Source organism: Cercospora kikuchii (genome assembly GCF_019650295.1).
Source record: "Cercospora kikuchii DNA, contig_00004, whole genome shotgun sequence".
In the NCBI taxonomy this organism is placed as follows: domain Eukaryota; kingdom Fungi; phylum Ascomycota; class Dothideomycetes; order Mycosphaerellales; family Mycosphaerellaceae; genus Cercospora; species Cercospora kikuchii.
In genome coordinates, this window is record NW_025408585.1 from 856,520 (window position 1) to 870,467 (window position 13,948).

General features: G+C 53.7%; 7 protein-coding genes across 7 annotated transcripts; 6 read left to right on the plus strand and 1 right to left on the minus strand.

Annotated features, from left to right (window-relative positions):
* Window positions 1–27: 27 nt before the first annotated feature.
* CKM354_000656300 (uncharacterized protein) lies at window positions 28–558 on the plus strand (the record flags this gene model as incomplete). Its single annotated transcript, XM_044801883.1, has 1 exon — window positions 28–558. One exon carries the CDS (start codon window positions 28–30, stop codon window positions 556–558), a length of 531 nt encoding a protein of 176 aa, XP_044657818.1.
* A 516-nt stretch (window positions 559–1,074) lies between these two features.
* CKM354_000656400 (uncharacterized protein) lies at window positions 1,075–1,876 on the plus strand (the record flags this gene model as incomplete). The annotated part of the gene is made up of 2 exons (XM_044801884.1): window positions 1,075–1,450; window positions 1,506–1,876. The coding sequence occupies 2 exons, from the start codon at window positions 1,075–1,077 to the stop codon at window positions 1,874–1,876; spliced, it is 747 nt and encodes a 248-aa protein (XP_044657819.1).
* A 2,280-nt stretch (window positions 1,877–4,156) lies between these two features.
* Window positions 4,157–6,244, plus strand: CKM354_000656500 (uncharacterized protein; the record flags this gene model as incomplete). The annotated part of the gene is made up of 2 exons (XM_044801885.1): window positions 4,157–5,977; window positions 6,080–6,244. The coding sequence occupies 2 exons, from the start codon at window positions 4,157–4,159 to the stop codon at window positions 6,242–6,244; spliced, it is 1,986 nt and encodes a 661-aa protein (XP_044657820.1).
* A 1,424-nt stretch (window positions 6,245–7,668) lies between these two features.
* CKM354_000656600 (uncharacterized protein) lies at window positions 7,669–8,351 on the plus strand (the record flags this gene model as incomplete). Its single annotated transcript, XM_044801886.1, has 3 exons — window positions 7,669–7,818; window positions 7,896–8,050; window positions 8,129–8,351. 3 exons carry the CDS (start codon window positions 7,669–7,671, stop codon window positions 8,349–8,351), a joined length of 528 nt encoding a protein of 175 aa, XP_044657821.1.
* A 452-nt stretch (window positions 8,352–8,803) lies between these two features.
* CKM354_000656700 (uncharacterized protein) lies at window positions 8,804–9,989 on the minus strand (the record flags this gene model as incomplete). The annotated part of the gene is made up of 3 exons (XM_044801887.1): window positions 8,804–8,981; window positions 9,038–9,509; window positions 9,566–9,989. 3 exons carry the CDS (start codon window positions 9,987–9,989, stop codon window positions 8,804–8,806), a joined length of 1,074 nt encoding a protein of 357 aa, XP_044657822.1.
* Window positions 9,990–11,434: 1,445 nt separating this feature from the next.
* Window positions 11,435–12,055, plus strand: CKM354_000656800 (uncharacterized protein; the record flags this gene model as incomplete). Its single annotated transcript, XM_044801888.1, has 3 exons — window positions 11,435–11,458; window positions 11,510–11,721; window positions 11,800–12,055. 3 exons carry the CDS (start codon window positions 11,435–11,437, stop codon window positions 12,053–12,055), a joined length of 492 nt encoding a protein of 163 aa, XP_044657823.1.
* Window positions 12,056–12,522: 467 nt separating this feature from the next.
* CKM354_000656900 (uncharacterized protein) lies at window positions 12,523–13,736 on the plus strand (the record flags this gene model as incomplete). The annotated part of the gene is made up of 2 exons (XM_044801889.1): window positions 12,523–13,189; window positions 13,243–13,736. The coding sequence occupies 2 exons, from the start codon at window positions 12,523–12,525 to the stop codon at window positions 13,734–13,736; spliced, it is 1,161 nt and encodes a 386-aa protein (XP_044657824.1).
* Window positions 13,737–13,948: the final 212 nt, after the last annotated feature.

Sequence of the window (13,948 nt, forward strand, 5' to 3'; positions counted from 1 at the left end):
ATTGTCGACTGGATCCGAGATTACGTGATGGTAGACATCAGCAGCATCATAGACGGAATCTACCTCACGTATTCGGAGGAAATCCTATCCGATGCTTTCTTACTGATCAGTCAAATCCAGACGGATCTCTTGTTCAATTGTCCGACGAAAGCGCTTTCGGAAGCGCTGGTCCTTGCTAGACAGGGAGCAGGTCAGCAGTCTCATGTCTGGAGATACCGTTACGATGCTGAATTCCCGAATCTCGAGATTTTCCCGAGAGCTGGCGTGTATCACTCGAGCGAGATTCCTATTGTCTTTGGAACTTATCCTGAGGAAAACGCGACGACTCAGCAGATTCAGCTAAGTGCAGAGCTGCAGACTATTTGGGCTGGGATGGGGAGAAACCCGAGTGCTGGACCTGGGTGGACAGAGGTTTCCGATGATGAGAAAGAGAAGGACTTGGCGATCATTGGAGCGGAGGGGAATGCTACGGGCTTGTATCTGACCGACAGGAGAGAAAATGATGCTGCGTGTGAAGTATTTCGGCCGCTCCTGGAGGAGCTGAAGAAGCTGTATTGAACGCAAATGGAAGAAACCATGGATTTCTTGGCCGACGGCGCGGAGGCACGTCCGGCGGAATGCAGTTTCCTCCCAGCTCTCTGCGAGAAGATTCTCTCGACTCGACAAACATGACAATCCATCCACTGCCACCATGACACTTCTTGACACATGTCTCTTGCTTGATCAGCATCGAGCAGTGTGGGGCTACTTGGCGTCACCACGATCGCTATTGGTTCGGCCTTTGACAAGTCCAGGCCATTGATGGCTTCGTAGCTCTGAGAAGCTCGAACCCAGGACTAATGACATCAGTGACGTAGCTCGCAGAAACCTCGCGCGAAGAATACCCACGACACAGTGAGAGACTACGACGCAACGACGTGCAAAGGTATAAGGCAAGCTGGAAAACGTGGTAAGAAAGCTCGAACCTCTCTTCTCTCAATCTCAAACTCAACACTTCCTACCTACCATACAACTACAAACTCATTAATCACGTCCGGAATCATCGCAACTTCCCCTTCTGCTCTAGCCGGCACCATGTCTTCCCTCATCGACAAAGCAAAGAACGTGATCAGCTCGCACAAGAAGTCCGACGGCAGCTTGCCCAAGGTCCTCTTCGTGCTCAGCAGCCATGACCAAATGGGCAACACTGGAAAGCCTACAGGCTGGTACTTGCCTGAGTTCGCTCACCCATACTACAAGCTGGAAGGCAAGGCCGAGATCGTGATTGCTTCACCCAAGGGAGGAGCCGCTCCATTGGATCCTTCCTCTGTTGAGATGTTCAAGAGCGATGAGGAGTCCACCAAGTTCTTGAAGGAGAAGGAGGCTTTGTGGAAGAACACACAGAAGTTGAGCGACTTTGTCGGGAAGGCGAACACATTCGATGCTGTGTTCTACGTGGGTGGACATGGCCGTGAGTATCCATCCTATGCTTGCGAAGCCAGAGTGGTGCACTGACCCGTGACTAGCTATGTTCGATCTCGCAACCGACCCTGTCTCCCACCAGCTCATCAAGGAGTTCTACGAATCCGGCAAGGTTGTCTCCGCTGTCTGCCACGGTCCTGCTGCGTTCGTCAACGTGAAGCTTTCGGACGGAAGCTGGCTGGTGCAGGGACAAGAGGTGACTGGCTTCACCAACACCGAGGAGGACCAGGTACAACTTTCCGCTGCTATGCCGTTCATGCTGGAGACAGAGCTCGAAGCGCATGGAGGCAAGGTTGTCAAGGCGGAGCCATGGCAGCCAAAGGTTGTGAAGAGCGGAAAGAACAACAAGTTGATCACTGGGCAGAACCCAGCTTCTGCGTCCCCGATCGGAGAGGCGATCTTGGCCGCTCTCTAGGTTGTCAGGGAGTTCAGATGTCTGGAGTAAATTAATGACTTATGATACACCCAATATGTCTGTATGAAGAATATAAATCGACGACAGTTCGAGCTTATCATTAAGCAACTTGTACAGTTGACTGTCTTCTTGCATCAGTGGAATTGTTCACATTAAACATGCTGGAGGACACTGGAAATCTCCGTGGCTAACGCCGTGACCAAATGTGGACGGAGTGTGGTCCGCGTGGGGTTTGGCTGCCTTCCTCACGGGAAACGTCACCTCAAAATGCAATTCCCGTCGCTCGCTTCTTCACTCTTTCACATGCACGGAGAGCGCGACAATGTATATTCCCGATACCAGCAAGCTGTGTTCGGGACTCAGCAGCTGCGAACGCATGTAATGAAGTCGTCTCTTCCCATCCGCCAGCCACCGCATGCTGCAAAGCGCGGCGACACCGAGAGCACGTCCCTTGGGCCCGAAAATTGCTGCAAGACAAAGTATCACCACCCCATTTTATGATCAGAGATGCGCTGCATGCGCAGAAACCCAGCTGAAAGCTGCTTGTATGGTATGTATACGTAGCTGATGGAGTTGAAGCTTCTCACCTGCAGCTTCGTCGACGCCTCATACTGCCGAGCTTGCTCGTGGCCGCGTTTTCGATGAGCTGGCCGCCTCTGCACAAACTGAGGAGCACTCATCAGTGCACATCCCAAGCCAATTGATGAACCTTGGTGTGTATCAATGGCAATTTCGCTGGCAGCATCAGAGCCGTCCTGCCATGGACCGGTTTAGCCATGCGTGGAGCGGAAGGATCTCCGCCCGCGAAACCACGCCTCCGCCATGACGACCCGCAACCGATCCATACAACGACAGGTCGTTCATGCTAGCCAGCCACCACGATACCTCCTCCACGCCGTCAGCTTTTAGGCATGCACCTTAGACGAGCACATGTACTGCTGATGTGCTCTGGAGTTATGCGGACGGGGCGAAGCGCTGCGGAGCACTGACCACCTTCGTAGTAAAGAGCCAAGAGAGCGTACTGCAGTTCTTATAGGCTTGACCAAAATATATGATAGGGTTTGGGCTCCACATTCATGGAACCTATACACGATAGGGTTACCCGGGCCGCACGCTCTTGCGCAATCGCTGGAAATGGACAATACACTGAGCTGGTGTGGAGTGCAACTGCAGCTCGTACATGCCGCTTCGCAAGCTACCTGAATTCCATCGAGCTGGCTTGCAGAAAGATCGATCACAGCAACTATCACGGCATTGGGTTGACACTTGCAAGACCGACTACGAATTGCAATGATGCTCGCTTGCTGTCCAAGCACAGTCCTTGTAACAACAAATGGCTGACTACATGTCAATCTGGATTTGGAACGGGGTTACTTCCAATCCCCGCGACGTTTAATCTCGTGGCTGGACCTATTGCTGCCGACGGCTACTTGAGACTTTCCACAAAGTTACCATCACTCAACATCCCAGTCACGTAGCTGCATACAGCTATGTTGGCGACCTGTCTATCCTTCTTCAGCCGATGAGCCGTCGATCATACGTGGAGAAGTTGTGTCTGAGCCTCGTGTCCCTGCATCCTGTGACGGTGTTCACAATGGGATCACTCATCGGCATCGCCGCCATGGTAGCGAAATCTGCAAGCAGAGGCCAGCTGGGTGGAACGAACCTCGCCTATATTGGAAAGCACCCCACGCAAGCGGGGAGTCGTGCTTGCAACGCTTCCCCGTTGGGACGTGAGAAAATGCCCGATGCGTTGACTACTTGGAGATAGTTTTGTCTGGCTCGGAGAGCATTTGACAACCAAGCCCTTCGCGTGTGCTCTCCTCAGCTCAAGAGACTGGCGGATCCAGGAAGCATGTGATAGTCGCGGCGCTCTTGTCGTTACGGCTACTCCGCGTCCCAGTCGCGCATAGATCGTCAATGACAACGACGCCTCCCGATACGTACAAGCACGAACGCCATCGCAAGCTCAATGCTGGGCCACCTGAGCACCCCGATCATCTACCCAGCCATTGCGAACTCTGGGCCCCATTCGTTTATGCACGCCAGTCTATGAAGGTCGAAGATCTTCCAATCGGCGCTGGCGACGCTCCAAGGTGGACAATTGCGTTCATCATGTACCATCGCCCAATGCATAGTCAATGCATGAAGAATTGATGAGCTCCAGCCTCGGGCTTGTCCTACATATGTGTGGGACATCCGCGGGCATAACACTTTCCTTTCTGTTTCGCTTGTCCTCCAGGCGTCGTCGCTAAACAATTTTCATATCGTGTAATTGCTATGTCTGCTGCAACAGTACTGAACGGCCAGAGCTCCACATTGGAGTCTGATCATTCTCATCTCCATCACAGCCACACTACCGACTTTCCAGAGATCACTCCTGAGAAGCTCGCCATCATGAAGCTTGGGTCTTCTCTCAACGACGACCGCGACGTCTTTTCCGACCCAGGAACTCCTAGCAAGTATGGCAAGATCGGCTTCAGCAAGGGAGCCGCTGAGAGCAGCTCGAGAGCGCTCGCGCGCACCTCTCGACAAGTCAGCAGTACCACCCGACGCTCAAGCTCCTTCCTCCATGGACATCGCAACAAGATGTCGATGGAACTGACGCATCAAGCCGAGGGCAAGTTCTTCTCGCTGATCGAACTCATGTCCAATGCCTCAAAGGAGGCCTCATCTCTCAAGGAATATTGGGCTCGCCTCATGTCTGACCGCGAGTCCTTCGATCGCGAGCGTGAGGAACTCATGTTGCAAATCGACGAAATTACCGAGACCCTCGAACAAAGAGACAGCCAGCATCATCACCACGGCCGGGAGCTTGCCGAGAGGAAGAAAGAAGTTGAGAAGCTTCTGATCGAGCTATCTTCCGCTCTGAACAATATCACCATCGAGAAGAAGAAAGTCCACGAACGTGATCACGAGCTCGAGCGCAGTCGTGCAGAGCTGAGCGATGTGAGAATCACCATCTCACGCAACCAGATCGAACACGACAGAATCAAGGCCGAGCTTGAAAGTGCATTCGCCCGCATCAAGCATATCGAGAGCGAACGTGATCATGCCAGAGAGGATACCGAGAAGTATCGTGGCGAGCTGCGCACCTTCACCCGTGAGCATGCAGAGCTCAAGAGCAAGAACATCGATCTCGTCGATCGCCTCGACTCATCTCGCAAGGAAGTCTCTACCTTGACAAGCCGCTTGTCCGCATGGGAGCACGAGCGCGATACATATCTTGTCGAGAAGGACAGACTCAGAGAAGAGCTTCGCAAGATCACTGTCAGATCGGAGGAGACTTCTCGCGAGCTTGGCGAGCTGACTGACAGGTATGAGCGCTTGCAACGCGAGTCCCGCCAGATCAAGGAGAGCGTGCACTTTGTCGAGTCTGAGCGTGATGACCACGCCACCACGATTGACCGCCTCCGTGTCGAGCTTAGGACCAAGACCACGAGCATTGAGGACGTCGAGGCACGCCTTGCAGACATTACCCTGAAGTACGAGCAGTCCAAGAGGGAAGTCACCAGCAGAGACGATAGGCTGCGTGATGTTGAGTCTGAGCTGCATGACCTTCGTCACCGCATTGAGCGTCACCATGAAGAGCACCGCACTATCATCATCGAGCGCGACCAGCTTAAGGACGACCTCGATCACGAGCGACACACTTCCTCTGACCGCCAGCGTGAGATCACCGTCCTCCAGGACACCCTGACCCGCACCGAGTCCACCCTCAGCGAAGTCCGCTCCGAGGTCGTCAGCATCACCGAGCGCATCAAGCACATCGAGCACGAGCGTGACGATGCCCGCCACCATCACGGCCACTTGACCTCCGAGATCCACCAATTGAAGGAGCGCCTCACGATCGTCCAGACTGAGGTTCGCACCTTGACAGACCAGCGTGACCGTGCTCGCCACGAGCTCGAAGACGTCAAGCGTCGGTATGAAGAATACACCGAGACCATCAACGAATACAAAGATGACAGCGGCGAGCTCGAATACGAGATCGATAACCTCCGCACCATGCTTCGTGAAGCCCGCGAGCAAAAGGAACGTGCCATCGCCGCTCGTGCAGCCGCCGATCGTGAACGAGACGAGTATGTCGCCAAGTACGAGGTAAGTTTCCCACGCCCTTCTCATCATCTCAATAACCACCTCCTCACATGAATGTTCTTGTGTTATTTTACAGAAGCTAATATTCTCCTCGTCGCGTGATAGGACAAGTGCCGAGAAATGGAAAAGTATGAAGAGTCTCAAAGGACTCACTACCACTCACACGCACACGGAAGGAGTGGTGGCGGGTCCTCCGTCACCAGGACGGTCACGCGAAGCGGGTCGTCTTATCAAAAGCATGCGTCGGTGGATGCCAATGGGCATGACTAGGAAGGGAAGTATACGGGAGAGGTTGTCGCCTATTATGGAGTGATGGTGAGGATGGCTGAGTGTTGACGGCACGACATATCTCGTATGTATGGGGAAAGTGGATCTCGTAGTTCTCGTATGGAAGTTCCTTGCAATTGTGTTGATGGTGCTCGTTTGCTCCATCGCGTTACTGTGATGTCTTGGCTTCCTTTCTAAGCTGGCGCGTTGCCCCAGGATCTTAACTTCTACGTTTTGTCAGTAATTACGGGCGTCGATGTGGCGTTCCAGTCACGCTTCGATCAGCAGACCTCATACTCTTCACACTTGGTGGCTGTTCGCCACGAGTAGCCATGTCTCGGGACAGCTAGTTGAGATCAGCCCACCATTCGGCTCTGAGCTCAGGTGCAAGACCTCGCGATTCTCTCTGCCCAACATCTGCGTTCAGGTATGCAGCTGTCCTGTGATGGCAAACGATGGCAGACGCCGTTTGCTTCGGAACCCATTTCGCGTGTCAGTCGTCCAACAGCGCGCCTTTTCTCCGCAACCTTTCCAGCGCCCGCGATTGTATCCCGGCGTCGCATTGCATTGCATACGAACAGTGTGGAGCATACGCGTCCCATTGCCACCCCAACCGCGTCCAACCACGCCCCAGACCAGGGCAGAAGCTGGACGCGGTGCACGTCGCGTGCATGGTGGCAACGGGCACCCAGCCATGGCCACGCAGAGAAGTCCATGGACAGAGAAGACAGCCGAAAAGTGCGCGCTCTCTCTCACGAGATGTGCAAGGGCCCCCGGTCCACACTTTCTCGATGTTCTGACTCTTCACAGTCTAGCGTGGTCCTAATTTCATCTTCACCCGTGCCGTTTGGCCCAAAGCTTTTGCGCTCCTGTCTCTTATTCTCCTGCCGCAACACAACAGGTCGGACTGCGACGAACCAGCAGAGAGTGCAGCATGCAATGCACTGCTATGCCCGCTCGGGTTGTCTGCACGACGAGATGCAGCAGGCAAGGTCCCCCTCAAAGCCGCGCCGTTGAGGCAGAGAGAGGTTGCCGTGGATCGCTCGCTGGGTTCACGCCACTTCGTCTATCCGGCCAATGAGCTCGTCGGCAAGTTCGGCGCGAGGCCGAGAGTGGTAAGAAAACGAGCCCGTGCTCTGCATTGAAGCTCTCCCCAGAACTGGCCCGGCTCGCTTTGGATGTTTATATGAGGCCAGGGATGTTGCAGAGTATATTACCACTTGCCCTGCCCTGTCGTCCGCTCTCGCCCTTTCCACCCGCTAACCGTCCTCCTGTCTGTCGCTCCTACCTTATCCATCGCCTTGGTTGTTGACCTTTTCGACGTCTCTCGCTGTTACATCGATTACATTCTGCTTCTTCGACCACAGAGCATTCCACCAAACTCAATTTTAATTACTTTCAAAGCGACAACTTAATCCGCCGACACCATGCACGCGTCTACTGCTCTCATCCTCGCAGTCGCCGGCCTCGCTGCCGCGCAGACCACTGCTTCTAGCAGCTCTGGATCCAGCTCATCAGCTTCCACCTCAGGATGCGGCAGCTCCATCGATCTGATCATTGAGTCTTGCCTCGGAACTGTAAGCATGCGTTGCCTGATGCAATTTGAGTCAACTGCAAACGCAGAGAACAACACTAACGATTGCTTCCTCTCAAGACCAAGTCTCAATTCGACGCCTGCGACTCCCAAGACTGGGACTGCCTCTGCGAACAAGCCAACAACGTCCTCACTTGCTACAACAACTGCCCCAGCGCCCCCGACCGATTCGGCTACGAACAGACCAAGGTCGCCAACTGCAACGCCGCCAGCGCGTAAGTTCTTCCTTCACAACTTACCTCTCTACACTTCAACCCTCAAACCCTCATGCTAACATTTCTTCTTCTCCACAGCTACGGCACCAAATCCAGCACCTCCACCGGCACCGCAACCGGATCTGCCAGCGGTTCCGCCCCAACCAACACCGCCGCAACGACAACCGCCTCCAACGCCGCAGCCAGCTCAGGCACACGCACTGGCAGCGCCGCCGCCGAGACATCGACCGAAGGCTCCTCTGCCGCACACGTTGCTGTTCCAGGTCTCGCTGCTATTCTCGGTCTGGCCGCTTTCTTGTAAACAATAGCAAGGAATTCTTGATTTGGCTTATGACTTCTTTTTTCTTTTTGGAATAGCGATGCGAAAGTGTTTTGGCTTGAAAGCTGCTTCGCACAGGATATGGAAAGTGGACAAGCTGTGTTGTGTGAATCTGAACGTCAGGCAAGAGCTTCGAGTAGATCCACACGTGGGCGATATGTGAGTGCTTGTCTGGAAAAGCAGGCTAATGTAGTAGAGCTCGTGAGCTCGTCACACTCCAATGCAATGTGCTGTACGACATCCAACACTCTTGTGGAACACGAACTTTTTTTCTCATTACTACTTCCATTGCTACTAAATTTCGGTCGACGCCGTTCTAGGATCATCGACAGAGCAGCATCATCATTGTGGTGCGCTGGACGCATTCATGCGTCGCTCGGTTCACGATACCTCTGCGCGCGCTGATCTGGTGCATTATCGTACCTGCCGACCATCTACAATGGTGGCGTATCAGCGAACAGGGCGCTGCTGAAGGCTTCCGGATAACGAGATCCTGCAGGCTGAGCGTTCTCGCAAGCCTTACGGATCTCAGCCTCTTCCTCCTTTGACAGCTTGATCTTGAGTGCGCCCAAGTTCTCCTCCACACGCTTGATGTTGGTGGTACCAGGAATTCTACATCGATTCAGTCAGTCATTACTGTGATCAGTCCAGGCAAAGGGTCAACTTACGGGAAGAAGTCGTCACCTTGGGCCAGAATCCAAGCCAAGGTCAACTGGGATGCCGTGGCATTCTTCTTCTTGGCAATCTCCGTGATGCGATCAACAAGCTCGAGGTTCTTTGGGAAGTTCTCCTCTGAGAAGCGAGGAGCAAAGGTACGGAAGTCGCCTTCCTCGAAGTCCTTGGGCGAACGGATGGTGCCGCCTAGCATGCCACGACCGATGGGGCTGTATGCAACGATGGCGGTGCCGAGCTCGCGAGCGGTCTTGAGGAGGCCGATCTGGTCGCTCTCGATGTCCAAGCTGAAGGGCGAGTACTCGATTTGGATGGCATCGATGTGGGCAACTTTGCTGGCGCGGCGGAGAGACTCGCTGGAGCATTCAGAAATACCGATGTACTTGATCTTGCCCTCCTGTTGCAGCTTCTTGAGCTCTTCGACGGTCTTCTCGACTGGGGTCTTGCCGTCGAGGCGGTGGGCATAGTCTGGTCAACAACGTCAGTTGCGGCGTCTCACCAGAAAGTGGGCGCATTGTGCTTACAGAGATCGATGTGGTCAACCCCCAATCTCGACAGCGACTTCAAGCATGCCTTGCGAGCATATTCTGGCGAGCTGTCCACCCAACGCGAACCGTCTTCACCCTTGCAGTTGGCGAACTTTGTGGCGAGGAAGATTTTCTCGCGCTTGCCTGGGTTCTTCTTGAACCAGGCGCCAAGCAAGTCCTCGGAGTCGTCGTACATGTCGGCTGTATCCCAGAACAAATCGCCATCTTCGTAGACCTTGTCCAGAACGGCGAACCGCTCATTGTCGGGCTTTGGCTTGCCGTAGAAGGCAGACAGTCCCATTGTCCCATATCCAATCCGTGTCACGTGTGGGCCATTCTTTCCAAGCTTAGCCGTGGGTAGCTTGTTGCCAATGGCACCGTCGGTGGCCTTTCCGAGTGCGTTCTTGATTGCTTCCGCCATCTTTGCTGTTCGGTGTGGATTTCAGAAGGTGCTGTCGAGGTTGGTGAGAAAAGTTGAAATTGCTTCGCTGACCAGATGGTGGGAGGGTCTCGATCTCTTATAGAAGGCGGCAGTCCGGGGGCCATTCAAGTGCGACTGTGTTGTTTCGTTCTTGCGCCATGACGTTCAAACGCAGGAGCACGGAGTTTAGCTGTTATCGCCACTGGCAGCTGCCCCGCATCAGCCGCTTAACAGCACGCACTTCACCTTCTCCCAGGAAGGGTCCCACTGGCTATGCTGGATGCGGGAAGCGTGCAGAACGATGCATCTAGTTCTGCGGCCGCTCGATATTGCGCGGGTCTGTCAACTATGAGAAGTGTCTTAAGTCCGCATCTGACGCCAGCAACGGCCCAGCAAACAGCATCAATTCCGCCCGGAGGCAGCAGCATTTCTGCTACCAGATGTTCGTGACACAGCAGCTTCCAGCATTATCACTAAGCAGAAGGATGATTACTGGCGCTCGAGGAACGTTCAACAATCGTTCCAATTCCACCGCTATTGCTCATCCGGACCATGCAAGATGCTGAATTGGGACAGAGTAAAGTCTCGCACCCGGAGAACAAGTTAGGAGCATTTGAAACGATGTGAAACAGCAACTTCTCGTATATCTCGCCAGCAACAGTTGATGCTCAGGAAACTCGATAGATGAGCTATGAGCTAAGAGCGGATTCCAACTCCAGGACTTGGCACGTAAGCTGGATGCGGAATTGCAGCATGACCACAAAGCAGGATGCTCTTACGAAGACCTAAGAGGATGCCCACGAGGCATGAAGCATTTCCGCACTTCGGCAACTACGGCGGTCCAGGATTCGAATACTTTCAGCGATACACCGTCGCAGTAGTAGGGGCCATCCAAAAATTTGTGGCACCGTTCTGCCCATTCCTCTCAAGACAGGCTTTTACGCGCACAAGTTGTTCAGACTGAATCCAGATCACAGTATTCTTGCCGGCATCGGCAAGGCGATATCGAGAACAAGAACATTGCAGGCTGACAATCTGTGTCCCAGGTAGGCCAGCCAGCCGGGCAGTCGTCGATGTGGTGAGCATTCGTGTCGTCGGCGCGGCCACGACTGTGTGAGCGCTGCTCCACGTCTCCTCGGTAAACAATGAACATTTGAGCATTATAGCAACGAAAGCATGCGATGAGGTTGTCTTACAAAAGCTCGGCAGATCCTGAAGCCAAGACTCTGTGCCGCATTCTGCTTTACGACCTTGGACGCCTGATCGTGCCCGTCCAATGCACCCTCGTCGATGACTTGTGGTTGTGACGGCCTCCATCTGGTGAGTGCACTTAATATGTCATGGTCGATGGACGAATAACATGCTCAGCTCCTGCAAAATCGAAGAAGCAGTTCCATTGCTTGAGCTCCAAATCGCAGTACTGATCCCGGCCAGTACGTTCAAGTATGAGCGCGCCTCAAGAATTCCCGGTGCCAGGCCGTTGATTCCCAGTCTGCTGTGCGGCAGTCGCTAGCCCTGAGATGATCGACAATCTCATCACAATCAGCGAGACACACTCGACGATGGAGAGCTTTTTTGTCGTCATGGACAAAGTCACTGGTGTTTACAATGATGAGACCAAGGTCGGAGACTGGACCCAGCCGACTTCAGAACATTCGCCTTTTATCGACAAGAGTCGAATGGAATGCTACCTTCTTCTGCGCCAATTGAGCTCAGACACAGATTCGGACATGTAAGTGTAGCCGCTTTTGGAATGCTGCCAATGGTTCCTGTGTGGACTTTAACCTGATTAAATCCCATTCGCTTGCAGTATCCATGAGCACTTCTCTATCGTTGGTGAAAGAGCTCTCAAAGATGGTTCGATATTGTTAGTGGATGGGCCGTGGGGCAAGGGAGAGGCTGAAGGAGTAGCAAGGACGATCCGCGTTGCGCCTGAAATTGCACAGGAGCGGCTGCTGCTGTACAACATAGGCGAGCCTGAGATCGACGAGGACCAGACAATTGCTCAAGAGGTAGATGACGGCGTGCTTCGTGTGGAAGCTCTGATGGATCGCCCTCCAACATAGCCCTAGAAATCAATATCCTTGATTAGTATGGTCATGTGTCGAATCACCACGAGAGCCGAAGCAGAGCACTAGCTCGCTGGTCCTTCTGCCACCCAGCTTAATGTATGCAAAACGGGCAGTCTTGCAGAATTGCTGAGTTTCTTCTCATCGGCGTGCAAAAGCCTGTACGCGGCCACACATGACGCCCATAAAGCAGCATGAACACACAAGCGGTAGTATTGTCGCAAGTTGATCCTTCTTAGTATAGTGTGTAAGCCGAGATTCCGAGGAGCGTGTCATGTCGTGTGAGGTGAAGAGAAGGAAACATGTGAAGTGTGAGATTGAAGGTACGCGCTATTGGCTATCCGGAGAATCGGCCGAAGAGGCCAGAAACGACCTAGCGTCCGGCTCTCCACTACCTCCGCCGGCTCACAAGTTCGCGTCCGCCGACTTTGTCTTCACGATCGCGCTGCCATCAAGTCGCAAAGATGCAGCGCATGCGAAAAGCGGCCAAATGGACGCAGCAAGACCGACGATGGCGGAGAGTCGATGCGACACAGCCTCCACCTGATTTCAGCAAATACAACGTCCAGGTCGAGATACCAGAGTACGACGACGAGATCTACGAGGAACACCTGCGACACGATGACTGGACCAAAGCGGAAACAGACTATCTCGTCGAGACGTATCACGAATGCAATGGAAAGTGGCCGGTGGTATGGGACCACTACGAGTACGAGGACAAATCGCGCAGCATGGAGGACCTGAAGGCGAGATTCTACAAAGTCTCAGCACAATTACTCCAGCTCAAGACGCCGATTCAGTCTATGGGTACGGCAGAGTTTGATCTATACAATACTCTCAATACCTTTGATCCTGCAAAGGAGGAGTCGCGGAAGAGTTTGGCCAAAGGGCATCTATACCGCAAGGCAAATGAGGTCGACGAAGAGACGGTCTTGTTGGGCGAGTTGCAGCGCATTATGGTCAACCAGGCGACATTAGATGGGCAACGGGAAGAGCTCAGGAAGCGATTGGACTATCCACATGCGAACACAAACGGATATCAGTACTCAACATCTCAGGCGCTTACGCAGCTATGGCAGCAACTCCTTGCGCAGGATCGTATGAAGAAGAATCCGCGATTGAAGCCGACAGGTGAGTACATCGTGAAGAACCACTCGTTCTTCGATCATACTGATATGTACCAGGGAACCCAAACTACGACGGCTTCATGCAAGGCGGGATGCAAGCACCTCAATCAGCACGACCTCGCGACAGCAATGCTGGTATGTCAGAAGTTGGCGGAGGCTCTGCTCGCGACCGACGTGGTACTCGAGGCGAATCTCTTGGTGGAGCGCCCAACACACCCGGTCACGCACTGCCCGTGTCGCTTTCTGCGGCCGACCAGACTCGCATGGGCGTGGTCATCTTTCCGCCTGAGCACAAAGCTTCAGGAGGGATCAGTTTCGCTTCGGACCGACTTACAAAACCTCGAGTGGCGAAGAGCACCATTCAGAGTGAGAAGATCGCGACGATTCTGGGCAGTGCGGGTGTGCCTGAGATCATCCCACTACCTACGCCAAAGGTGGTGGAGGCATTCGAGGGCATCATGAGCAAAGTGCATGCTCTGCTGGACATGAGGAAGCTGGCCGAGAAAGACGAAACGGAACTGAAGGTCAGGCGGCAAGAAGCTGCATCGTGAGGCAAGAGTCAGTCAGAATATTGTCTTGAGGGCGGCATCATGGGATCATGAGTTTAGCGAGGCGTTGGGGTCTACGGGGTATATGATTTTCGAAATGTCACGGGCTGCAGCCATTCAGTCATCATATTGCGAACAGCCTTCCATGGTTCTTGGGATGCGACTATGTGAATGATCCTGCCTCGAGTTTTGGCCAGCGCGAAGCTAGGGTGCAA